The sequence below is a fragment of the Strix aluco genome, chromosome 20 (assembly GCF_031877795.1).
Source record: "Strix aluco isolate bStrAlu1 chromosome 20, bStrAlu1.hap1, whole genome shotgun sequence".
Taxonomy (NCBI): domain Eukaryota; kingdom Metazoa; phylum Chordata; class Aves; order Strigiformes; family Strigidae; genus Strix; species Strix aluco.
In genome coordinates, this window is record NC_133950.1 from 11987787 (window position 1) to 12014641 (window position 26855).

Genomic DNA, 26855 nt, shown 5'->3' on the forward strand with positions numbered 1-26855 from the left:
TTTGGAAGCCACAGATGTATTGCCAGCAGAGTTAGTTAAAAAAATTCATTTCCGGGCAGCGTGAAACTACATTTTGGGGGAAAGGGCTCCCAGCAAAGTCAAAAATTGAAACTATTTTCAGTCGAGCAAAACACTGTTTTCAGGCCAATTAACCCACAGAAAAGAATTATTGCTGTAGTGGTACTGCTTCATTTAGAAAACAGAGCAATAAAATCTTTGGACTTTTTGGAATCTCTTCCTCCTCTTCCCCTCTAATTTGACCCAAATTTTCTTGATGAGTTCGCTGCAGGCACTTGCCTGCCTCTCCCAGCAGACCCTGGAGCCAGCTGGGGCATCCGGGGGTTGGGAATTCTGCTGGCAGCTCCTAATGGCATCTTCCCTCTCCCCATTCTGGAGTCTGCAGCACCTGCTTGCCAGCCCCGTGCTGCCGCACTCTCAGTAAAAGCCCTTCACTCGCTTGTTGTCCGGGTCGAACGGGGACTTGGTGTGTGCTCGGGCAGGGTAGGTCACTCCCATCCTCTCCAGCTGGTAGCTGCCGCTCTTCACGAAATCCAGTGAGACCTGCAAGGCAGAACCATGGTGAAAACCCTGTTTGGTGCTGCGAGGCACCAGTGGGGCACCAGCCCCCTGCCAGCACCCCAGTTCCATGGCTGGGCAAGCTCCCACCTCACCCCACAGATCTGCCTTCCACAGAAAACCCAGCACTGCCATCCCAGGAGAATACAGAGAAAGGAGGAAAATAGATTTTTAAAAGCACTCAGCTAAAAAAAAATAAAAAGAATGCAGCATTTCATTTTTTTGGAGGTTGAATGTTGCTTTTTTCCCTGCGGATTTTTTCAGTGGCACCCAGTGCAAGGTGCATGTACAGCCGGGCTGCGGGAGCTCATTGTCAGAAGGGCCAGAGCAACCAGGCTGGGTGGGGGCATGGCACAGCCAAATGGGGTCTGCCCTGGCTGCAGGAGGGCACCGCGGTGGCAGCCAGGATGTCACTGCTCCGCGAGCTGTCCCCTCCACCCGTGGGGCTCACCCAGTGCCGGCAGCTGAGACACCCCGATGCAGGGAAGGGCTGGGGGCTCTCGACGCCGGTGGGTTTTTAACACCTGGAAATTGTCAGTGATTCAGCAATGAACAGATTTTTTGTTTCTCTTCTCTCCGCCTCACCCCCTGTACCTCTTCTGCTCCTCTGACTCTCTCGCCCCAATGCTGCAGAGACATCCCCATCCTGCACCCCGCTTCCCAGAGCTGGGGAGGGTTGCACCCCATCACTGAAGGGCCATATCCATGGGAAGGAAACGAAAGGGCCACACGCAACGCCACTGGGCACCCCACTGTCAGGGAGCTGCAAAGAGGGGGGCTCTGTGCCCTTCTCCAAGGGCTTGGGGTCAGTGTGGGGTCTGGGTCCAGCACCAAGCCCCTGATGGGGATGGTATGGGGCAGGGTCGTGGTGCGTGTTCCCTGAGCCACCTCCCCGCCCTGCACAGCAAAGCTCCCCCCTCTTTCCACAATATCTGCCCAAACCAAGCGGGAGTTATCCCAGGGAGCAGGGAGATGGGGGCTGCACGTTAACAAGTGCCGCTTCCTGGCTGCAGCCACGCAAAAGAGCTGACAGGGCTGGGGACCCCACGGCGTGACCACCCGCCCGTGGTGCCTCTCCCCACCATTGCCATTTCAGCCCCCGCAAAGCCCAGCAGGCAGCTGCCTGCTGCCAGCCCCGCGGCAGAGCTTTCCCTGCGGCGGGTGTGCGAGCGGGGAGAGCGGCGTGATGGATGCACCCGGTGGGGAGGCACTCAGCACCGCGCTGCCGCATCGGTGCCTCGCCGGAGGCAGGGGGGGACTGTCTCCCTGCCACCTCCATCCTGGTGCCTCCCTCACGCTGCCTGGGGCAGGTGGGGGCAGCTGAGAAACTGAGATGTAACAGGGAGGAGAGAGAGAGAGAGAATGGGGAAGGGGAAAAGGAAAGGAAAGGAAAGTCCAGGGGGAACATTCACCATGGGGAGAAAAGGTGGGTCCTGAGGGCTGAGGGGCAACTGGAACACCAAACCACTTGACTTGGGAGTCTTGCGCTGATGCAGGATCAAAAGTCAAGGTAAGCAAGAGGGTGAAAGCACGAGCCTATGCACTGTTCTTGGTTTGCAGCAGGGAGGGGCCTTGGGGATGTCATCCACAGCCCTCTGTCCCCACACGGGTTCCCTGGCCTCTGCCTTAAGCACGCTGCTTAATGAGGGCATCTGATTTACTATCCAGGAGTCTCGCAGGGTTAATTAAGAGCCTGCTGTGCTCCTATTGGCCGTTGCTTCCTATAACATAAGTTAATTCACTGCTGCAATTAAATACTCAGTTGCAATTAACAGCCAAGGCAGCGCTTGAGCCGGAGAGCATCACCGGGGCCCCGCAGAGCGACAGCTGGTGAGACCAACCTTGCCACCAAGCCGTGGCATCCCTCACCCTCCAGCCTCCACCGCGGGGGAAGCTCGGGGCGGGGCTGCCCCTTCGTGCTCCCCAGACGACAGCAGGTTTGAAATGAGCTTATGCATACGGCTTCAAATTCAAACAAGCACCACGCTCCCCCCTGGCAAGTCCCTGCTGCAGGGAAGGAGGCACAGCCGTCCCCATCCCTGTGGGGCTGGGGGTGGCGGGGGGTCTGCACTCACCGGCCCCCCCGCGGGGTCTCGGATGTAACCGTAGGCGATGGTTTTGTCGATGGCAAATCCGAAGTCTGCCCGACGGATGTGGCCGACCACCTCGCCGTCCCGCCAGACCGCCTCCAGGCCGAACATCGGCACCTTCCTGCAAGGTGAAGGCAGGGCTGCCGTCAGCAAAGCCCCACGTCGGGACCCCACGAGGGAGAGGGGCTTGGGGGGACCAGACCTCAGCTCTGCCCCGGGCCAGCCCATGTGCCAGGGCTCCTGCTGCCCACAGGTTCATTAACGTCCCAGGTGTTGGCAAAGCCCCTCCAGCCCAATTTACAAAACCTCCTGCTGCTCCGGGCGAAACAAGATAAACCCACTCCCTGTCACACCGCTTCCACCTCCCATTAAACATCCAGCAGGGAATTTGCAGTGGGATTTAAATTAAAGACGGAATTAGAGCATGGAAAACAGCTGAGCCGGCTTGCAACTGAGCTCCACGTGCGTGCCCGGGCGCAGGGGTGCCCGGGGATGGCTGAGGGTGGTCGTTCCGGGGTGGCCGCTGGCGCTGGGCGCTGCGTGGTGCTGAGCGGAGCCCGACAGTGGTACTCACTCCTCGGTGGTGAAGCAGACGAGGCGGCGGAAGATGCCCTTGGCTTTCTGAGCCTCCACAGCCTCCCGGCCCAGGAAGGGGATGCTGGACTTGAGCTTGCAGGTGAAAGCTAAGCCTGCTTCTAGCGGGGTATCGTCGGGGCGCAGGTCTGCGTGCCAGTGCCTGTACCCTGCAGAGAGCAAGCGTGGGTCGCCCAGACTCCCCCTGCCATGCAGCAAGCCTGAGGTGAGCAGCATCAGGCAACCAAGACATCACCTCTGCCTCCTGGACACCCCTGTTGCCTTTGATTCACTTGCCCCTGGACAAAGCACCCTCAAGAGAAGCCCAGATTGGGGAAGTCTCAGCAAGGAGCGCTGGGGCCGGTAGCATCTCTGCCAGTAGCTGCCAGACCTCCAGTCACACTAACCCGCCCTTGAATCTGGGAAATACTCATTTTCCCTGGGTCCCCTGGCTGGAGGAAAAGCAACAAAGTGCTGCTGTAAGGGAAGCAAGAAACCTTTCTCGATGCTGAGGCTGTCGATGGCTCTGTAGCCGGCGTTGGTAATGCCGTGCCGGGCACCCGCCTGCATCACCGCCTGGTAAACCTTCACGCAGTCTGTCCTGGGCACGTGCAGCTCCCAGCCCATCTCGCCAACGAACGACAACCTCATGGCACGGACCTGTGAAATGTAAGAGGCCAAACACCCCTGAGGACAGAGCCAGGCTGTGCAGCGTGGGAGAGGCCACGGAGCCGCCCGTTGCCACGGCGGGGTGAAACCCGGCTCCCCCGGGAACCTTGTGCGAACACCCTGCTCTGGTGGAAGGCATTTCTTTGCTCTCCCCAGTGCTGAAGCCAGAGTCAGACTGAATTTCTTGTCTCTGGACAGCCTAAGCTTGGCACCTCAAACCGCAGCTACCAGCAGCGCCCAGGAGGGATGGCCAGTGAGCAGTGCGCTGCGCTCAGCATCCTCGGGCCACCCATCCTCGGGCTGTCGCTGGGGTTAGACGATGCTCCGGCTCCAGCCGAGCTTTTGTCTCCCTCTGCTGATCCATCGACGCTAGAAGAAAGCCCACAGGCACCCCCAGCCTTGCATCTCCCTACATCAGACAGGGAAGCTGGTCCCCAGCAGGTCTGTCCTGCTTTGGGGCACTTTATGGCTGCTGTCCACCAGGAATGTCCCCCACTTGGGATGGTGCTCCCATGGCACAGGCACCCAAAGGCCTCACGCTCCCAGGCAGGGGCTGAGCCCGGCATCCCAACCCGCTCCCCACTCACCCCAGGGGGATGCTCAGGTTTCCCCCAGCAGAGCTTGCACCCCAAAGCGTTACTCTCTGCTGCCAAATTAGCTCCACACCGACTGCATGAAGCTCCAAAGAGGAATGAGCAGATCAGCACAGGGGACTCGGTGCTTCTCGGGGGAAGCCTCATCCTCGGAGATATGCCTGCCTGCGCTCCCTCCCGCGGGCACAGACCTCCCGGCTGTGCTGGGACTGCTCTGTCCGTGTGCCCCCTGCTTCTCACCCAGGCAGGCTTGCCTGCATCCTCCTGTTGTCCCCACTGAAACAGTCTGCATTCCCAAAGCTTCCCAGGCCGGTTGGGGCCACCCCAGCTCAGACACCTTTCCTGGAGATACCCCTTGAGTCTGAGCTGCATTTCACTCTGCTTCATCCCTTTGGATTTTTCCACTTCCTCCCCCACAAACACCCCTCTGGCTCATCCTTTCGGATGCACATCAACTGCAAATGCATACCCCGCTTTGGGAGAGAGATTAACTCCAGAGTTTCACGCCAGATTGTGATCTGCAGTCTTAATAAAGCAGTTTTCAGCTAGGAGGAGACTTCCAGGCTGGTTCTGTTGGCCAGGCACTCTCCACTGGCTCTGGATGTCGTTGGGGCAGAAGCTGCATCTTGCCGTTTGCTGAGCTCTTACTACAACCGGGAGCTGGTCTCAGCTGTGCTCTCTAATCCCGCGTGTAAACAACAACAGACCACAGCAGCTGCTGCCCAAAACAGGCAGCAACAGGCACGAGAAGTACCAAAGGGGTGCCCGGGCTCCCCGCTGCGAGGATGGCCAGTGAGCAATGGCCGAGAACCCAAATCCATCCTTATTTCACCCAGTACCCTCATGCTCTACCAGCACTGCAAAAATAACAACCTCAAGCAGAGTTTAAGGCAGCTTTTAAGATGCCTTAACCTTTACAGTAGAAGTGGAGAGGAGGAAGGAGTGCCACGGGTATTGGGAATTTATTTTGAGCCTCCTCACAAGAAGCTGTGCCGGGGACACATCCTCCCTTCGGCCCCCACCACAGCCCCGCGAAGCACAAAGGCTGACAATTGCTTTTTGAGGTGCCCAGACACAAGGGGTGCGGAGAAGCTTTTCACTCCACACAAAGGTGTCACCTAATTAGGGAACAGCCAGAGATCAAGCCGCTGCAGTCAGCTACCATCTTCATCGAGGCAGGAGATGCTCTGGGGATTGACAGGCAACTTCCTGGCTCGTTAACCCTGCCTGCAACTCAGCAGTCAGCGCTGCAGCTAAAGTGCACTTTACTTTCAGGAGCAAGTTACTCCTGGGAGAAACCTCCCCTGGTCCAGGGGAGCGACCATCATGGTAAGAGTGGGGAGGCAGAGCAGTGCACCACAGAAAACAAGTTATCCTCAGGAAAACTGGGGTGCCAGTCATTAGCTTTGCCCAGGCAGGGGTTGGGGGCTCCACCCACGTGTGCGTACCCCAGGCAGGGGTGTGCATCCCACCACGGAGGCTAGGGGGGATGTCAAGGGCTGGGCTCAGCCATTCCTGCCGGCTTTCTGCTGAATTCCCCTAGGAACAGGTTTTTCTGTTAGATTTCAACTGGAGCTATGAAATAGCATCAATTCCTGGGTCTTCGAGCAGCAATTCAAAAGCATTTTAAGTATTCTAGAAAATGAAAACCTGAACTTTACCCTGTATCCCGCAGTGAAATTCAGAGGGGGACCTTTCTCTGCTGTTCAATACAATGAGGAACGCTATATATAAACTCACAAACCAATCAGTAATTTCCAGAATCATTAACTCTGCTGGAACTCTCCTTTCATTCCAGCCGATTTTGTTCAACTACTGAGTTAATGTGTGAAAATCTCAGCGATAACTTTTTAAAGATGTTGGGTTCAGTTTAATCCCCCTGGAAGGCGATAATATCAGTGAAGGCTTCAGCCCACTGTCCTGAGAAACCCTCGTAGTCTAATTTCGGTGTGGGATGGAGTCCCCCCTGCTCACTGTGCAGTGGGGGCCTGATGGAGACCTCCTGAAGGGTGGCCCTGGCAGCAGGCTGGGTGACCCCCACAGCCCTTGGGAAGGAAAGCTTTTTTCCTACAATCAGGGCATTTACACCCAAAAGAAGCCACAAAATTTCTACCACCTATTTCTTCCACACAGGACCGGATTATATTTTGTCAACTTCAAGCAAAATGTTCTTGAAGACGGAAGCATTTATACACCTTTCCCGTGGGATAAGTAGATTATTACGAGATGTTATCAGCTTGCCACAGGTGTGACAGGGGAGGGCGCGGGAAGGGTTATAACTCACCGGTGGAGACTAAAATGCAACGTGTTGGACAACCTGCAACAATGGATTGGCTTTTGGGTCCCCTGTGCCCCTGTGCCCCCCGCCAAGGGACACTGGACACACCGTGGGGTTTTGGCACCCAGAGCACAGGGAGCACTGATGGTGATGGTTTGGAGGATTAACCCGAGTTGGGCAAAATCTGTGGCTTAGTTAAACCACCCTAAATCCTGGCTAGGCTCCTGCACACAAATCAAGCAGCCTTAATTTGATTTAGCAGCAATCCCTTCAGCAGCCAGCTGCATTCGAATTAAAGCCACTTTAATTCTGAATGAAAAGTGGCCACACGTGGCTTAACCCAATTTCACTAATAGCCAGCCTGTCTCCAGCTCCCTGTTTTCCTGCTGCCTTTTACAAGATTCACCACTGCACCTTCACCAGCTTCATCTCCCATCAGACACCAGCCTGAGAGCCAGAGCAAACGCTCGGCTCCTCTGGATGCGAGAGGGATGCCCTGGGACCGCTGCCTGCCCAGATTTCCCATGGGAAGGATGGGGTACAAACTCAACCCTCTCTTCCAAAGTGGCATTTTTGCAACAGAAGGAATATTTCATATGGGGTAAACATCAGAAAGAAACCAAGGCAGAGCTTCCCCTGCAAACCTTGCAACAGCTTTTCCCCAAAACTTGTCAGCAGCAGGTTTTCCCAGAATGTTTCTCTTTTGACAAAACGACACTTCATGGTCACCAACTCTTCTATTTAGGGTGTTTCAAGCAGGCTAAATCAGCAGCTTCACACATGACAAAACTCCCCAGAGAGCTGCCATCACCCCCTTTTCCCAGGGATAACTTCAGACCACGTTGCTCTCCGCTGGGCAAGGCGGGGGAAGAGATTCAAGGTACTTTTCTCACTGCCTCGCACCAGGCGAGACGGAGGAGTCCAACCAGACAGCGCTGTGAGACCTCACCACAAACCCCAGGGACTGATCCACCTCTTTGCAACACAGCCGACGGCACCAAACCGCTTTAGGCTGAGCCTTCCTCCCTCGACACCTCCGAGTGATGCCACACAACGTGTTAAAACCATCGCTGCGGGTCCTGGCAGAGGTGCCGGGCTGCCAGCCTGGGCAAGGTGCATCTCCCACGGCTTGCTGAGGGCTGTCGCACTGAGGACAGCATGCACATGCCTGCCCTGTGCTCTGCAGGCAGTGCAGGCAAAGCGAGCTCACTTCTGTCTGCAAAACACCACATGGGCGCTGCCTCCCTCCCCAGGCGATGCGTCGTGGGGGCAGGAGCCGGCCAGCACCCCCCACCCATGACTCCCCTCAGGCACCCAAGCTGGGCAGCGGTGCTGGTTTTCACCATCACCCCAAAGGGCTTCTCATCCCTTCGCTCCGATACCGAGGGGCTTAGCCCGAGGTGTTAGCACAGAGCGTTACCTTTTCTGCGCTTTTCTTGCGTAACTGCTGACGCGAACCCTGAAGTCTGGGCAAATGCAGGATGATCTGTGCTTGTACAGAAAGCTTAAGGTTGTCAGACTTCTCCTGTGATCAAATACAGAGGCTCCACAGGCTGCCCAGCCCTTACCGCCAGTACTTGACGTGCTTGACATTAAATCGTCCCTATTTTTTTAATGAGTAGGGGGAAATGGAAAGTGTCTGAAATGTCAGATAATCTCTTTGTCATCAACACTCACCCCTAATCCATCGGAGGCACCTCTTGTTCCTCTGACATCACTGCAAAGCCATAAGTCACCATGTCCCTTCCCCAAGCTCAGCCCAGGCTACAACACCACTGCATGGGCTGGGAGACCTGGCAGACAATCGGAGAGGAAAACACCTTGCTCCCACCCTATTTTTTGGCCTTTTCCATCAAAAATACCCCAACAAAGCTGCCCACTGCAGCTATGTGGAGGCAGACAGGTTCCCTAGCAGAGGACACTCGGCTGCACAGGCTATGGGCAGTCGCCCCAGTGAACAAACCTCCCTGGGGAGCTGGAGGGCTGGCCCTGTCCTACCGTGCATCCTGCGACCGTGGTGAGTTTGTGGGTGGAGAAGGGGAAAGCTTCGTTGCTGAGGTCGGTGTCGAGCACTTCTTGGAGGACGACGCGGCTGTGGGGAAACAGCAAAGCAGCCGCGGTGAAAGGACGTAGCTTGCCAGCCTGCTCGGACTATCACTAAACTTGCCTTCTTGTCTTGATGGCAAGACAGACCTCTCTCTCCAAACGGGAGCTGACGTGGGTAACATGCCACATTGTGAGAGCCTCGAAAGAAACGCCAGTTCCCCAGCAAATGGAGCATCGCTCCAGCCAGACCATTGCCTGGTGCCGTGGGGCTCACACCAGCACCCGGCATCCTTCCCTCCCTCCATCTCTCCCTGTATCCCTTCCTCCACCTCTCCAAGGGCCAGGCATCAGGGTGCAAGGAGGGGGTTGCAACACTCTCCCCACACTCACCTCAGGGGGCCCTGGATGCTCATCATGCCCAGCTCCTCCGAGCAGTCAAGGAGTTTGCACTGGAGCTTCATGTCCTGCAGCACGGCGGTGATGTGCGACCAGTTGTGCTGAGCCACGGCCCCGCCGATAGCCAGGTAGTAGCCGTCCCCTGGAAGACACCCCCCGGCACCCTCTCAGGCTCGAGAGCGTCAGGCTGGGGGCCATGCCCAGCTCAGCTCAGGGCTGGGTTTGCGCTCCAGAGGCTGAGTTGCTGCCTGGAGCCTCTTCAGCTTTCACAGCCCATGGGGGGGGACCACCAAGAAAGGTGGTGGGGTTAAATAGTGCTGGGGCAAGGGAGGGCTTTGGGCTCTGCTAACATCCACACGGCCTTTTGTGGGGCTCGGCACAATGAAAACCAAACGACCATTAAAACCTGAAAGAAGAAAAGGTAAAAAAAACCTGTTTGAGGCCTGGAGGTACCTGTGCGTGCGTGAGCATCGCGGGAAGAGAAACAAACCCTTTGTCCCTTGAGACCAACAGCAAAAGCTCCTGCTCTTTCGTCCCAGTACAGAGTGGATGCCAAAGTGAGAGGGAGCTGGGAACTAGAGGTGGGAGCAGGGAGGGCTGCAGCGCCCGGGCCATAACCAGCGCAGGGGCTGCACTGTATACGAGGAGGAATTTCATCCTGGGTGGAAAAATCCCCAGGGATGGAGTTTGAGAGCTGATTAATGTGTAATCAATCTTCCCTCTGTCTTTCCTGCCACTACAAAATTGCTCTCTGATAATCTGTCATAACGATAATAAGTGAAGCCACCTACTGTAATTGGAAAAATAGACTTTGCTGCGATTAAACTCCTCCATCGCCCGACAAACCCTGCAGCTCTGCCAGCCACCTGCCATCACCCTTCTGCCTCCCGTGAGCCCCCAGACGAGAGGGATGTGGGGTTGTCCCACGGGGAGGGAAGAGCTCAGTGGCACCCAGCCACGCGGGGGCGAAGGCGCTGAGATGGCCCCCACAACCCCCACCATCCCCGGCTGGTGCTGGGGGCTGTGCCCGCTGCAGGGCTGGTCCCTTCCGAGCACCAGCTCTGAGGGTGACGCTGTGTGGGGACAGGGCTCCACGGGCACGGGCCACCCGAGTGCAAACCTCCCTTCTGGTGGCAGCGCCAGCACTCGGCAGCGAGGCTGGAGACCAGCTCAGTGTCCTCCTCCTCCGCTGCTGCCTAATGCCGTTTCTGCCCTCTGGGCTGACTGCTCTGCTCCCTTTCAATTCCTCTTTATTGCAGCTGATAAGGACCTGGGGAGAGGTCAGAGCCACCAGCCGGGGCTGGACAAACCCAATAATGCCGATGAGCAGTGCAGGGCCCCGGGGACAAGGGGGATAATTGGGTTACAGGGACAGAGGGGTGGAGGTGGAAAAAGCCAGGTGGCTGCCATTAAGTAAATGCAATCACCCCCATGCCTGCGGCCCCTCGAGCGAGGTGGGGATGGAGATGCTGGCAGGCCTCAGACTGAACCTGCTGCCACAGCTTTCTGGGACTGGAAAGGTCTTTGTGTACACTGACACAGCTAAAAAAAGGCAGCGGGAGAGGCTGGGAGCTGAACTGCAGGAGGGTAAACCCAGCCAGCCATCTCCCCCAGCCCCTCGGCGGCTGCAGAAACGTGCCCGATTCCAGCATCCCCGTGCTCACAGCTTTTACCTTCGAAGGCGGGGGCCAGGGGGGAGGCCGGCTCCCCGGGGCTGATCCGGCTGACAGTCAGGTCGCTCTCCACTCCGCCCCGCTTGTTCAGCATGCAGGTGTACACGGTCGAGCCTGGGGGAAGGAGTTGGGCACCGATGCCCATCAGCCAGCCCTTGGCAGAGAGCCCCAGACCTGGCAGGTGGGTAGCAGGAAAATTTGTCCTCATCATGACATCAGTTGCCACTGCCTGGGTATGTCCTGACCGACCCTGGATGTCCCAGCACCAGGAGGAGCAGGGGAGTGATGCTTTTCCCCCTTGAGATCTGTGTGAGGAGCTGAAGCTGCATCCTCGGAAATGCCATAAGCTGTCTCCCAGCCCCAGAGAAGGAGACAGCTTCTCCCTGCGCAAACCGCAGCTGGCAAGGGTTGTGCTTGATTTACTCCAGTACCCACCACGTCTCCAGCTGTGAGCCACAGCTGGAGCCAGAGGGCCAGACCCCCCCTCTCTCTCCCCCTAGCTCAGAGCATGTTTGTCCCAGTGCGAATGAGAGCAGAAGCCAGCCTCCGGTGAGGACAGGGAAACTCTCACAGGCTTCCCATACCCTCTGCAAAAGCAGCATTTAAAAGAAAAGCCAGTTTGGGTTCCCCCCCTGGTTCATTTTGGGATAGGATGTGATTTCCCAGGGCAGAGCTCAGCAGAGGCAGCGTGCAGCCAAAATAAGGGGGCTGAGCCCGTACCTGGCGCTTTGCTCACATCAGCAGTAAACAGCCAGTTCGCCGCTTTTGTTGCTTCAGGCCCAACCAGGTAGAATTTCCCGAAATAAGACATGTCGAAGAGAGCCAGGGCGTTCCTGCACGTTAAGCATTCACTCTTGATCTGCAATTAAAGCAAACACACTGCTGATGTTGAGCCATATTCTCACTCCACAAAGGGAGGCACACATGAAAACTGTTTATGTAATGGGAAACAATACCAGGACACTTGCCTGGTGCCTTTAAAGGCTTCAAAACACCCCTGAAAAATCAGGTATTAAATGAAGCAAGCCTGACAGGCCTTCCTGTGTGCTCAATCCCATTCCTTACCGCACTAACACTGTGACAGTTATCAATAATAGCTAAATTTTATCAAATTGGGTTCTTCCCCCAAGCTAGTCTCAACTCTTCCATTTAGGAAAGCAGCAGTAAAATTCCCGTGGCCTCTTCACTGAGGTTTCCGAGCACAGGCCACACATTTCTCTTAATCTTTGTGGAACATTTTTCCTGTTTTGGGGCAAAGCTCGCTGCTTCCCCTCCCTCTGAGCCTCACCAACTCCACCCAAAGTGGTGCTGTAGCACAGGCTCTGCTGCCTCTAACCCTCCCACCTCCAGATGTGCCCAGCGGTTTCGGCCGGGGGGGGCTGCCCCCCACACTCACAATGTCATGGTGGGGGGGGAAGTCGAAGGTGTACTCGCTCCCCAGCAACCGGTTGTAGGTGTAGTCCCTGTGGCGCTCACGGCCATACGCGCCATAGTAGTCGTAATCCAGGACCTGGGGGGGGATGGAGGAGGATGGGGTCAATGAGGAAGACAGCGTGAGGCTGAAGCCAAAGGGCTACTCCCAGTCACATTCACCCCATGTCAGGAGAGGAGTGGGTCCGTGCAGGACCTGGCTGTGATGATGGGTCCCTCCCCGGCATCCCTGCCCACGGTGATGTGTCCCCTCCCCGGCATCCCTGCCCACAGCGATGTGTCCCCTCCCTGGCATCCCTGCCCACGGTGATGTGTCCCCTCTCTGGCATCCCTGCCCACAGCGATGTGTCCCCTCCCCAGCATCCCTGCCTGCAGTGATGTGTCCCCTCCCCAGCATCCCTGCCTGCTGCTCTTCAATATATAGAAATGAGATGGGTGCCTCTCATCTGGGGGCGTTGCAGGCAGACGCTGCCTGTTGCAGAGGGACAGGCAGACAGACTCACACAACATGCACGCACAGATCTCCCCCTTACCGCTGTTACAGTGAATTAAAGCCCAACAGCTTTTACAGACCCGTTTTGGGGACATGCAGCTGCCTGCAGCACGTCGCACACCCTGTGCACGCAGGATCCATCCTACGCTCGCCGGGCACAGCCGCTATGCTCCGGGCTGAACGCTCCCCAAAACGTGTGCCGTGCTTACCGGGGCTGCTCCCCCGGGGCTGAACCAGCCCGGCCTCTCCCAGCCATGCCGCTCCTGGAAAACGCAGCCCTGTCGCAGCAGCTCCTACACAAGCAAAGCCAGAGAAATGGGAACAAACAGTTAAAAAAAGCACCTTTTCACTGCTTTTTGAGCAGCGCCCAGGCTGCCCTCCTCGAGTGCGTGCTCAAGACCTGACTTGTGGCCCCTTGGCTTTGGCTATCAGCAGCCAAAATCAACTCTGTGGTTTGTCTTTTAAAACAGTGGCAAACCCCAGCTGCCTGCAAATTGCCTGATATTTTTGTCCCCCCGAGAAAGGTATTTGCCTCAGCAGCGGCCAACGGGCAGGAGTCTGAAAGCCCAGCTGTGCACCCCACCAAAGCCTGTGCTACGGTGCACGAATTACTGACCGAGAAACGCTAAATCCAGAGAGCAAGATTCCCCCCGATGTTTACAACAGTAATTATATAATAACATTTAAGATTTATACGGCAACCTGCTCATTCCTCCTCTGTGCTCTCGGGAAAATCTCTCTGCACGCAATTAATTAGGGATCCATTAAGATATTTTTGTTTGGTGCCTCTGTTCGGAAAAGAATAGATTTTGTTGAACATTTCAGAAATGATTCAGTGCCTATTTATAAAACACAGCACATGTTCTGGAGCTGCATGTATAAATACCAGGCTGTCAGTCAAATGGGCATCACTTATTAGACATGCTATTAAAAAATAAACTGCATCCTCGGTGACAGAAAACAACTGAGCTGTCAACCAAACACTGGGCGACAGTGGGGAGGGATGTCTGTCTTGCTGCTTGAGCCTCTGCTCTCCATTGGAAGAGGAATGGTGTGATATGAACTAGCGACAAGCAGAAATGGGCTTGAGAAATGTGGCTGCTCCTTGCTGGGACAGGGGCTGGTGGTGATGGGGAGGAATGAGGCACCGGCCCCAGGTCACCCCGAGAATCTTGGGAGTGGTGGGTGATTTTGGGGGCTCTGAGCTGCAGTTGCTGCAATGCTGCTGATGCAGCAGACCACTGGAAGCTGTTTTCTTTTTCTCAAGTGCTGCATCCTGAAAGCATTTACCTATGGAGATTTGTGCAAGGAAGCAGCTGGCGAAGGTGGGAGCAGGGAGGAGCCCCGGCTGGCAGCTCCAGGGAGCAAAACCAGTGGGGACTTAGGGGGTTTCAGCAAAACTGCCTCCGCAGAGGCACAGCTGCTCCCCACTCTTCCCACACCCCTCCTCATGCCCCAGCCTCGCTCTGCATTGTGAGACGCTGTTTTGGGGAGGAAAAGCTGCTGCTGAGCTGCAAGTGAGGCATGGTGAGAGGTGGGTAGGAGATCACCATGGGCATCCAGCATCCCACAGCCCTCGCAACTGCCCCTGAGTCGGACTGACAGGGAATGAAATAAGCCTCTGAGCTCTCCTCTCCACTTTGCCTTGCCCAGCAACCATCACCAGGCTCTTAAGCCATATCTGCTAAGTTAAATATTACGGGAATGCTTGGCATCTCTGCCATTAAACTGTCCATGCCCCCAGCAGCCTCGCAGTGTGCACCCGGCAAGCTTTGGGGTTCAGCAGGGATCTTCTCAGGATGGATGGATGGGAGCATGCATGCAGCACGCTGCTCCAAGGAGTCACATGGCTGCGGTCACTCTTTGCCACCTCTTTTTTGCTGCAAGGATGCTGCAAGGGTCTCCCATAGCTTCTTGCACGGCAGCCCGGGTCGGGGTGCGCATCCTCACCTCGTGCAGGGGGTCCTTCCTCACATTGCGCCCCGCCAGCGGCTCATCGTGGGGGAAGACGACGGAGTAGTTCTTGGCGTAGGACTCGTGGCTCCGCTCCCGGATCCAGCGGTTGTTGTCAGTGAGGGAGTGGTGAAACCTCCTGGAAGGCAGGGAGAGGGCAGCGTCCGGATGAGCCCACCAGCTCACGGGGTGCCTCTTCCCCCCAGGCATGGCTCTCTTGGCCAGACCCAGATGTGGATGCAGCTGTTGTGGTGTAAAATTGCTATTTCTGCACCCATTTCATGGGTAGGAGAGCAGAGGAACCAAGCAGGGCCTGGTGCTGGCCCATCAGATCCGGGTGCTCGTCGCAGCCCCCCCTGAGCTCCCCAGGCCTGCTCCAGGCACATCTACCCCAGAGCAACTGGGAGCAGAATACAACCCTGCTGGGTGGGAAATAAATAAAAAAAAGAGGAGAATTGAGATTAATTCTGTGCTGCTTCAGCATGGGGCCAGTCTCAGAGCCTGCCTTGCACACAGCCCAGGTTTAAACCCAGCCCTGACGAGGGAAAGAGCCCTGGACATTCCTGACATTTTTCATCCAATTCTCTCTAGGCTGAAATATAACTAAAACCCGAAGCATTTTAAATTTGTTTGACATGTTTTCAACTTTTAAACAGAAAACCTCCTTGAAGGAATGTGGCAGTTCAGCACACGCTTGGGTTGTTATTACCAGAGACTATAACTCAGGGACAGCATCTCTGGGTGCCAGTGACATCTTTCCCAGGACTGGGGAAAGGGAGACAGCAGGGGAAAGGCAAGACAAAGTGTCATTTATAGGACATTTTAAAACAATACTTTCAGCTTCCCTCCCCGCTGCCTGGGTGCCAGGGAGAGGCAGGGCACTGGGGCCAAGCCCTGCAAGCAATGCAAGCAATGCTCCCCAAAAGCAGCCGTGGGCTGGCTGTGAGGGCAGCTGCCTCTTCTGCCAGCACAGGACAGGCAGCGGGTGACACATGGCATGTCACCAGCATCCATCTGCCCCGTCAGCCCCAGCCCCTTCACTGACGTGCTGAATTTTTGACAGCGGCAAGAGGAGCAACAGCTGCCAGATGAAATATTTACAAGCGAGTGTTTTGAGAGGATAAATATTTAAATGTGAAGAAAAGGGAGTTATTTAAAGAGTAATCACCACCAAAAGGGGAAAAAAAAGGGACTGGCACCAGTTTGATGACGGGGCAGACAGGATACAGGGGATGCTCAGGTAAGCCAGATGCAAGGGCTGGAAAGCCCCCGGCTACTGTCTGAGCAGGGCTGGGGTCCCACGGCGCAGGTCAGCCCCACGATGGCTGTGGCTGAGCCAACCCCCCCGTGTCCAGCTGTGCAGCGGTGCCTGCCCAGCCCGGGCGTTTCTCCTTCCCAGGCTTGGCCCATCGCTGGCCTGGCTGCAGGAGGCACCATCTCCCGCTGACCTCTGCAGGCACCAGCACCGACTCCCCTCTCCTCCCAGCCCGAGTCAAGAGGGTGTTCACCAGCTTTGCCACTACAGCAACGTGATTTTAAAAGCTTTGTCCCTGACAAGGTGGTTGCTGTCGCTAGCAGCCCTATAAGAAAGCCCAAACCCAATCAAATATAATCGAGCAAGTCAAAAGCAATTACAGAGCCAACATCTGCACAGTCAAAACTCCCGGCCCATGTTGTGCTGCAGATCGGGAGGAAAGCTAATCTTTCTCATGTTGAAATCATCACCCCCGATTATTAATTTAGAGGATTAGGCACAGCACTAATTGAACAACAACAAAACCGAAACGTAATTACCCTGTCCTTTCCCATCACCACAGTCTCCTTGTGTCTGATGGAAGCTGTTTGCGTAGAAGCAGAATAAGGCAAATAAGATAAACCCCACATGTAAACTCATTAAAGCCATTGAGTGTAATTGATTCTAGCTCCTCGGAGGGACACAGGCTGTGGCACAGATGCTGCCCGGACACCCGCTCCCAATACCAGTATCCAGCCCTGTCTCGAAGCCCATCCCCAGGAACCACCCCAAGGACAAGGGGTATCGGCGAAGGAGCCCACAGCCCGCGGGGAGCTGGGGCAGCCGGGGTGACTTGCCTGATGTCATAGCCGTACATGTCCTTCTCTGGCCGCCCGTGGATGATCCAGTGAGCCAGCTCCCTCCCGCAGCCACCTCCCAGCATCATCCCTGGAGGAAGAGGTGAGGACCCAGATGAGGCCAGGAGGCCAAGCACGGCTGTGGGTGCTGGGCTCTGCCCAGGACACGATGCCTGAGGTGTGATCCCTTCAGGTCTCTCTTACCAGCGCTGTTGAAGCCACAGCCAAGGAAGAAACCTCGGACTTCTGGGGCTTCCCCCATGAGCGGCTTGTGGTCAGCTGTGAATGACTCTGCAAGACAGAGAGGGGGATGTGCCAGCAAGGTCAGGACAGGCATTTTGGGGACACATCATGCGCTTTAGGAGCAAGGTTCCTACAGCTTCCCATGCCAGCCTCAGCCTGCTCCTGCTCCCAGAGAAGTTGATGGGGCCAGAGTTGGACCAACACCAAACACTTCCCAGCATTTCACCTTGGGCATCCTCGACCTGCACCTCTCCAACAGGGCCCAGGCAGCAGAGACCACAGGGAATAGCTGCCCTGGTACTGGGATGCCCAGCATCACACTGGGGTCTTGTGCAGGCTCCCAAAGCAAATATACATACATATATATACATATATTTGCTTCAGAAGCTTGCAGGAGTATAGATATGCACACACACGCATAGATGCACATCACGCTGCTGGTGGCAGAGGCAGGTGCTGGTGGCACAAGGCAGTTCCTTTGCAGTCCTGCGTGCTGCACAGTCCGTCCCTGCACCGTCGAGACCCCGGGCTCAGGTTAACTGTGCCCTCTGCACCCCCAGGGAGCTCGGCAGCACAGGCTGCACGCCAGCACTGCGAGGGGAAGACCTCTGTGCTCGGGTTTAGACTGAAAATTTGTGAAGCAGAATGAATCTCCAACCAGGAGGTACATGAGGTGCTGAGGTGGCTGAAGCAGCCTCTTGCTCCAGCCTGATCCCCCAGTCGTGGGGGCTGCACCGACCTGTTTGTTGCCTCTTCAACATCTGGGCCATATTTCATTATGATGACTATGTTTCACCTTCCTCAATTTCTGCTGGGAAATTTCATGAATTTAAGCTACTTTATTCAGCTGACGAATTGCTGCTGATGTCACCCAAGGCTCCTGTGCTAACGATGCCTCATGCTGCCACCTCCTGCTCCCCACAGGGCTGTTAACCACAGTCTGGGCAAATCCCCACTAGGGAGAACAGACACCCTGACAGAGCTGTGCAATCCTCCTCCCTGTTTTATGGTGGTTCATCCATCCGTGTGAAAGGAGAGAGAGAACACAGAGTTCAGTCTGGTCCTTCCCCTGCCCAGCAATGCCCAGCTTGTTTCCCAAGAGCTCAGCGCTCAGGAGAAGGGAAGAGGAGAGTCAGAAGATTATTTTATGCCGATATCCCCATACCAATACGCCAGGCTACAAGTTCACTGAGTTAATGGAGCAACACCCAAAGCACATCCCCTTCACCAGTGGTGCATGCCAGCCCTGCTGACTTTGCACTGGGATGGATGCTGACCCACTCAGCTGCAGGGCTGGACCAGCAGCCGGGGCAGAAACAGCTTAAACCACCCCAATTCAGTCTGCTTTCATCCCCTGTCCCTGAAAACCAGCACAGTAGCTGTTCTGGTGGTGAAATATTTACCGTGCACTAGACAAGGACAAGTGTTTGCTATTTGCTTCAGCCCAGAGTCACTCAGCTGTCGCAAGCAAACCAGCTGCTGGTTTAAATCAAGATGTAGAAAAGGAGGAGTGCTGACCGTTTGGAAATTACATTACTGTACTACAAATACAAGGCATATATCTATAAGAAGCCAGCTCCCCAGCGGAGGCCACCAGCTCTGCTTACACCACAGTTTAATCAAACCCGCCGTACCCAGGGCCAAGGCCTCCACCTTGTACATGTCATGTTTTATCTGCTCTGCCCTACTTTCCCCTTGTACAGCAGCACTGCTCCCTCCCCAAGGGCCTCGATGGTTTCCCTTTAAGTGCTTCAGCAAAAAGGGATTTTAAATTTTTTTTTTTTTTTAGCAGGGGGTGGATTTCAAGGCCAAACCAAGTGCGCAGGACTCGGGTTTGATGTGTGGCATCACCTCCAGCTGCCGCCACCGTGACGCTATGGCCTTTAACTCCACACCAGACAGCCTGGGATGTAAATCTGGGTAAATCTACATGCATCGGCCCAGAAACAAGTAGTAAAAATAGTAATATAACGCTTTGTAAAACAATGGCCACTGCTTGGAAAAAATCTGCCAGCCCAGTGGTCACAACATGGGCTGTGAATCTGTACTAACCACCCCCAGTTTGGACCAAGGCAATAAACTCCCCAGCTATTTCTCCACCTAGGCTAAGCCTGGGATGCCACCCCTCGGAAGATAACACCACTGCAGCCAGATCACAGCTGCTTTCTCTGCGTTCAGTTTTTCCTTCTCCCCAGCACATGAAGTTTCCCCTTGCCTCCAGCAAGATTCTTGGAGGAACGCAGCCACCCCCGTACCACTGCAGTCACATTACCTGGTCCACAAACAGTGGATTTAATGCCTGTTTTCTCCAGCACCGGTACTCTGTTGATGGCACCTTCGATGTGCTGCATGAAAACATCCCAGTCCAGATCAAAGAGACCAAAAGCAAATTTTTCAGATACCTGAAGGTAGGAAACAGAAATTGGGACACAAAATAAGAGTATAGCTGAGGGCTTAAGAATTTCTCAGCTCCGGCAGCGTAGGAGGCTGTAGGAAATAGAGGCTACTTCATAGTTTCTTTGGGTTTTCATGACCAGCCCAGACAATCCAAAATTCTGGGGCAGAGCCTGAATTAAGAGACCTGCACCTGGATAAAGGGATGATGCAGCAGGGCAGGGACCGCGGGGTGGCCTCTAAATCCCCCCAGCCCAGCCTTTTCATCTCATTTCCGTTGCCTCTACATCTCGTTTCCATGCCACAGACAGACCCAAAGGGAAGATGCTTTCCTGTGCCTTCGCCACCAGCCGCACGGAGGTTGGTACCTGCAGGAGCTGGGGGCTGAGGTGCTCATGTCTGTGCCCCCCCCCTCCGAGGTGGGTTCCCTGAAAAACTGCCTCGTTCTCCCAGAAAACCTCCCGGCACTGCTCACCTCCTCCCAGAAGATGGGGTTTGACTCATATCCACCCACGGAAAGGGCATCGCCTTGGAGACGGAGATACACCGAGGCGTCGTGATCGCGAACGTTCGGCATGTTCTGAAAAATGGGGAGGGGGAGCAGAGGGGTGAGAGGGGGCCAGGAGCCATGGGGAGACCCCGACATCACCCCAGCAAGGCTGAGTGGGATGAGCTGGGGGTCTGAGGTGACCCACCGAGGATGGGAGCAGCAGTGGCTCTGTGGATGCTCCCACAGCCCTGAACTTTGGGTGCCTGCGTACCCCAAGAGGAAGGCCCCCAGGTCAGCTCCAGCAAACCTGGCCAAACCACGGGCAAAGCGGCTCGTGCAGGCAGCGATGCTGCGGGCAGTGTGCCCATTCACCAGGCCTGAGAGCCCAGGCACCCAAGCTGGAAGCCAAGTCTTGCCCAAATCCTGCCTAATTAGCAGCTGTCAAACTGGCAATCCTCGACTCCCCGGCTGCTCCTCCATGGCACAGTCAGCACCGGGGATGCTCAGGAGGAGCAGGAGCAGCCGCTGCAGTTGATCCCAGCTTGGAAAGCATCGTTCCTCTGCCACCCACCTCTGCAGGAGGATGCCACAGCACAACACGCGGGCAGCAGTGCGCAAAGAATGAGGGATTTGTTCTCGTGAATAATGGATAGAGAAACACGTAGATAGCATGGAAGCATTGGTGTAGGGTCTCCGCATTTCATGTTGACAAATGGAATTAAGTGGATTGAACAGGAGGCACCAGGGTCTGCAAGCTACAGGCTCTTCTCTGAAAAGTCTCCTCACCGTGTTTGTACAGCACGGTGGAGTTACCAGGACATAAATGTAATCATGGACACCAGCACTTTTTAAAATGAGGCACCTCAGACTGAAGAGTCAGAGACTGTCAGTGGGATGGAAACTAAATAACGTGTCACCCTCAAAGCCCTGGCACCTGAGTGAATGAAGTCTTCGACTCCCGAACAATTCTCCACAGCCAGATGGCAGGAACAGATTTCTTGGGAGAGTTTAGAAATGCCTGGAGAGCTACACCTCTGCCTGCTGGGGATTGGGGCTTGTTCAGAAAGTGTTTGGCATCTTTATTAATGCTGCTATCAGATACCAAACACATCACAGACCCTATAATAATTCTACCAAGACGAAAAAAAAAAAGAAGAAAATTATCCTGCTAGTCATAACATCATTAAATATTAAATATGACTCTATTAAAGGTAGTCTGATAGTCCTGCTAGGAGGAGAAGCTGCTGGGTGTGCAATTCCCTGGGTGCAGAGCCTGACCTGGCAGCGCAGGCTTGTGCTGAAGGCAGGAATGCCGGGCGGCCGGGGGGGTCCTGCAGGACTAGGGGTCCCAGAGGGGTCTTTCCCACCTCACCCTGCTGCGTGCAGGAGGGCAGGAACCAGCGCTGCCCTCCAGAGCCAAGGAGCCGATCTGCAGCCGCGCGGGACTGACCTGAATGCCCTCGATGCGCTCGGTCACCACGTAGGCGTGATGCATCCCCACCAGCGGCACGTGCACGCCGGCCAGCTGGCCCAGGGCTCGTGCCCACACGCCTGTGGAGAGAGCAGCCCCGCGCTGAGCACCCCTCCATCCTCCGGAGAGCTGCGCTGCTCTGGGGGTGACAGCCAGACAGGGGGGACAAGGACTGATGCAGACCCCCCGGCTCAAGGGATGCAAAGCCACCCCCTGCTCTGCAGCCACAGCCCCAGTCCCCCCTGGTTCCCCACCATGCTTTGCCCCCCATACCTGCGCAGTTCACCACGCAGGGAGTCTGGATGGTCCCGTGAGCCGTCTCCACTGCATACACCCTCTTCACCCCAAAATCGTCAGCTCTGACCTGGATGCCAGTGACTGGGCAGTTCTCGATGATCTGGTGGCAGAGGAAGGGCAGCAGAGTCGTGGCAGGGTCGCAAGGGCAGGGGGATGACCCAGCTTGCCTGACATCTACCCCCAAATCTGGGCAAGGTGAGTTTAAGCAGTGGTCTGGGACTGGCCATCTCCCCTTCCCAACAGCTATTACCGTTGGTGCTGATAACAACACACCGCTCCCCAGCTGCAGACTTAAACCACTGCTCTGGGCACCTGCAGTTGCAGAGGATGTTTATTATTTACATGCACATGAGCAGAACAACGCACCAAGGATGGGCTGGTAGTCGCTGCCTTGAGGGATGGATTGTGTTACCTGACCCTAAAACCTCTGCTCTCCTGAAAAACCTGTCTTGGGCACTGCCTCATCTTGCTCCTAAAGACCTTTTTTTCATCCTATATTTTCCCCAAGCCTCATGGTTCCTGAGCTTTGTTGCTGTGACCCAAGCAGCCGTCAAAGCTGAACAGTGCAACACCCTTCTTGGGCAAAGATCTAACACTGCAGGACCAACTCCGCTCTGGTGGGAAAGAAGATGCTGGGGAAGGCAGAGGATGAAATCTCCTCCCAGAGTCAACAGGCACTAATTAGTAACTCCTAATTAGGAACTACCGTAGCGCCTCTGGCAGTTGCTGCTCTGGCAAGTGTTGAGCAGGTACCAGCTGGATCCATGGTGCCATCCTTGGGGACGTACAGCGTGCCGTACAGGTCGTCGATGTTCATCAGCGGGTACAGGTCCTTGGTCTGTGACGGGGTCAGGACATAGGACTCCACACCGTACACCTTCCCCAGCTGCCAACGGGACAAGAAAACCAGGAACTCAAGCAGGCAACAAAAGCTTTGGCCATCACTTGCTGCTGGCGGAGGAGGAGACCCCCCCAGGACATGTTTATCTCCCACATAAGGCAACTGCTGCCCCAATGCAAACCCTAAGTCCAGCACAGGGTGGGATGGTCTGCACAGACTTCAGGGAATACGGTGCCATATTCGCATGCAGCCTGCCTGTGCAGCTGGAAAAATGATACTGCCACTCTTCTACAACTGGAAAAATGATGCTACCACTATCTGAAAGGGCAAAAATCCACAGTTGGATTTAACTTGGCCTACTTTGCCAGCATTTTGCTGACTTCAGCAGCCTTACGGAAGCCAGAAGGCTGCCCTGGAAACATAACCCAGGCCACTGCAGCTCTCCGGGTGGGACGACAGGGAGGGACCGGCTGTTTGGAGACCCAGGGGCTCCGCAGCCCTGGGAACCTGGAAGGGTTCAAGGCCAAGTTGGACGGGGCTTTGAGCAACCTGGTCTAGTGGAAGGTGTCCCTGCCCATGGCAGGGGGTTGGAACTAGGTGATCTTCCAACCCAAGGTTGGAAGGTCCCTTTCAACCCTTCCAAGGTCCCTTCCAACCCAAACCATTCTCTGATTCTATGACCCCCAGTGCTGCTCTGGTGGGCAGGAGGTTAAACGCCACCTCCTGCAGCCCAGCCAGCCAGGGGACACAGCAAGGGGTTTCTTCCTACCGACATGAGCCTCTTGTACTCGTCGAGGCGCTGCTTGTTGGAGGCGATGAAGAGCCCCCCGTTCTCCACCCAGCCCGTGTGCAGCCCCGTCTCCGCCGGCAGCTCCCGACTGACCACGTCCCGCGTGTGCGCCAGCAGCTCCACCTCCACGTCGCTGGGACGCAGCTGCCACAGCAGACCTGGGGCGGGGGGGGACACACACAGCCCACGGGTGGGACAGGGGGCTCTGCCACTCCTCCATCACCCGAAGTGGGATGCAGAGGGGGCCCCACCGTCCCACGCGTGTCACCCTGTGGGGGCTCTTGCTCCATCTCGTGGCAACCTGCGAGTGCTACAAATCACCGATTTCTATTTTCCTTTGGTATTAAATGAATGGGAAAAAAGGGTTTCTGGAGTAGACTACCCCAGAAGAGACAAAACCCAAAAAAGCTTATTGAATTAACCTCTTCGAGCTTCCCATTCCCTACCAAAGAAAATTGGCTTAAAGAAGAAAAAAAAAAAGTGTGGAAATTAACTGTTTTCCTTTTTGCTGTGGCCACTTAAAACTTATTAAAAAAAGAAAATTCGGGGGATGTTTTCCTAACAAAAAGTTATGCCAAAAGGAAGAACAGAAACCCTGAAATTCTCCACATTTAAAGCCAAGACTCTCCACCACATCTGGAGACAGCCTATGCAATGGATCCCCCCCACGGACACCAGCACATCCCAAACTGTGGGCATCCCCGTGCCCACCACCCCCGCCCCGGGGAGCACCGGCGCTGTGCCCACCGCCTCACCGGCTGTGTGCCAAGTGGTGCCCGAGGTCAGGCGGTCCCTCTCCAGCAGCACAACGCTGGTGACACCCTGCTTGGCCAGGTGGTAGGTGGTCTGGCAGCCCAGGCTTCCCCCGCCGACCACCACCACCTCGGCTGAGGGTGGCAGGGGCCGGCTGGGCTCCCCACTCCTGGAGCCTTCCTCCTTCAGCGTCTTCTGGTACGGGACACTCTTCTTCGCCGTGGGGCCCGTCACGCTGCTGAAGGGCCGGGGGCTTCTCCAAGGGGGTGGCAGGTGGCATCGGGTGGCCGCCCGCAAGGCGCAGCTCACATAAGACATCTCCACCTGCAAATCCCCCAAACACCTCACTGGCACAGGGAGGGGACCCCCACCAGTCCGGCTGCTTGCCATCATTTCAGTGGTAGCAGCATCTCCGGGTGCTGTGCAAGGGGCTGAGCAGCTGGAGCGAGCCCCGGGCACGTCCCTGAGTGGGCTGTGGGACCCTCTTCCAGCAGGGAAATGGGATCCCAGTTGCACATGAGTGTGGCTCCCAAACACCCTTCAGAGGGGCCCCGCTTAAAAAAGGGCCTTGGAAATGCACAGGGCATGGCAACGCCTGTGCTTGCTCACGCCTGCAGAAATCACTTTTTTTTCCCCCCCTCCTCATACTGAGGCGCTGTTTGGCCACAATGGAGGTGCAAGGTTTGCTCCCTATCAAAAGAGGGAGGTGCAACGGCTGCTGGAGGGGGACGGGGACAGATCCTGCCTGCAGACACCCCAGCCCCTGTGTGCAGGGCTCCTGCCCGGGGACATAGATTGGGGTTTGCTCCGGGTGCAGGATTTTGGGTGCACAAGCACCCAAAGTTGCTTGTGGGGTCTTGCAGGCTGGCACTAGCCCCTTCCCATGCAAGCCACAGGCTGTGGCCAGGGGCTGCCCCCACATCTCACCCCACTGAGACCCCCCGCTTGCTGCCACGTGGCCTCCAAAGCACCCGCTGTCCCCCCACAGCCCAGCAAAGCTGCAAACTCCCGCTCGGGAAATCCCGCGACACCCGGAGCGGTTTCTCGGACAGCCCACGGCAGGTTCCCACCGCCCGCAGACACGACTCGCCGGGTTCCACTCACCGGGCTCCACTCACCGGCGAGGCTCACTCCGGGCTGGCTTTCCCTGCCGCGATGGCCGTGGGGCCCCTGCCTTCCTCTGATGCTCTCCTCCTCCTCTTCCGTGCACGGCTGTCCCTTCGGCCCCTGCTGCAAAAAACATTAACCAGCACCGGAGGCAAACGGAGTCAGCCCAGGTGGCTGGGAAATAGGGGCTTACCTCCCTCTTACTCCTTGTTGTGACTCTGCTGCTTCTCAACAAAGAAGAAAAGTCAGGCAGAGCTGAGAAATTCAAAACAGGGAGGAAAATGCTGCTTTTCTCCCCGGCTCGGTGCCCGGCAGAGAACAAACAGCCCAGCTGGGGCCAGTGGGAACTCGCAGCCTCCTGGGCTCGCTCGGTGCTGGCTGGAGCTGTCAGCTGGATGCCAGAAAGCAAACACGGCCAGGAAAGGCACCATCTGACCCTCCTGCCGGAGTTCCCAGCAGTTACATTTTCAGAGCAGAATTAAAATAAATTTACACGTTTCCTAAGCCAGATCCAAGAGCTCAAAGCAAAGGTGGGAACATCAAAAAATTTAATTTAGAGGGGGTGGGAAAATAAGCGTTTGATTTAGATCTCCAAACCCAAAGGTTTATTGTTCCTCCTGCCCAGGACTCACCTCTGAAATTAGGGCCTGTTTGGGCAGGATACACAGGCAGCTCAAGTTCTTTAAAGACGGCTCTGAAGGGTCTGATTCACATATCTCGGAGAAGCAGAGGTCAGGGTGGAGCCAGGGCTTGGCCGGCGGTTGGTGGGGTCAGGGTCCAAGCAGCATTGTGGTCCCTGCAGCGTCCCCTGGGCACCATCACCCACCCACGGCCCCGTGGAGCCCCAAGCAGCCCAGGGACAGTGTTTTGGGGGGCTTTTAGCATTAAACAGCACCATGACCCCAGGAAGTGCCCCCCGCTGCTCCCCACCGCCTCATGCCTCTGCTCTTGCATGCTGAACACACTGTGGCACCCAGTCTGCATCCAAATTTCCTCCAGTTCAGGAAGGGTTTGGATAGAAGCAGAGGGGGAGTTTGTTCCAGCATTAGCCCCTGTTTCAGGCAGAATTTCTCTCAAAGATAAAATCAGTTTCTAAGTTTTAAAGAGAGCGCCCAAATTCCTCCAGAATCCTCCATGGACTAATTGCTCAGAACAACCACAGAGATGCAAACAAGTCTAAACTCCTGTTTACAGTGGGGTGTTTCTGTTTGACAGGCCAGAACCATTTCATCAGCATGTACTAATTATAAATACGACCTTTGGGTTAGACCAGACCTAAAACAAGACAAGCCCAAGTATGCATTCAGCAGCCTGAGCCGTTCACCAAGCTCAGGGCGGACAGTGGAGAAAGTGGCGGTGACCTCAGTCCCTCCAAGCCCCGGGACCCTGATGCAGTTCCAGAGCAGGAATGAGAGTGGTTATTTTTTGTGATGGTCAGTCCAATGTAGAGGGAGTCTAAACCAGTTCAATCTTTTCCCTATAATTCCTAGATTAATTATAAAATTAAGGAGCATAGCGGTTTGCATGCGCCAGCTGGAGTTTCTAGGTCACAGAAAACATTGTGGCTAATACAGGAATGAACTAGCCAGGCATGCTGCAAAACTGCA

At 55.7% G+C, this 26855-nt stretch overlaps 1 protein-coding gene across 3 annotated transcripts; it reads right to left on the minus strand.

Moving 5' to 3' along the window:
- On the minus strand, nucleotides 1-25712 carry SARDH (sarcosine dehydrogenase). Of its 3 annotated transcripts, none has more exons than XM_074845918.1 (22): nucleotides 25442-25712; nucleotides 25260-25371; nucleotides 24144-24465; nucleotides 23368-23546; nucleotides 22464-22643; nucleotides 21734-21857; nucleotides 21440-21540; nucleotides 19975-20079; nucleotides 19378-19507; nucleotides 17067-17153; nucleotides 16863-16953; nucleotides 14769-14910; nucleotides 13028-13111; nucleotides 12291-12404; nucleotides 11615-11753; nucleotides 10895-11008; nucleotides 9216-9363; nucleotides 8778-8871; nucleotides 3737-3899; nucleotides 3241-3409; nucleotides 2652-2787; nucleotides 1-561 (listed from the first exon to the last, which is right to left on the minus strand). In XM_074845918.1, exons 3-22 carry the CDS (start codon nucleotides 24457-24459, stop codon nucleotides 436-438), a joined length of 2742 nt encoding a protein of 913 aa, XP_074702019.1. In that variant the 5' UTR covers nucleotides 24460-24465; nucleotides 25260-25371; nucleotides 25442-25712; the 3' UTR covers nucleotides 1-435. The 3 variants fall into 3 exon arrangements, with proteins under 3 accessions (XP_074702019.1, XP_074702017.1, XP_074702018.1); XM_074845916.1 differs by having other exon boundaries at nucleotides 25246-25371; nucleotides 25442-25706; XM_074845917.1 differs by having other exon boundaries at nucleotides 25246-25368; nucleotides 25442-25465.
- Between the last annotated feature and the right edge of the window lie 1143 nt (nucleotides 25713-26855).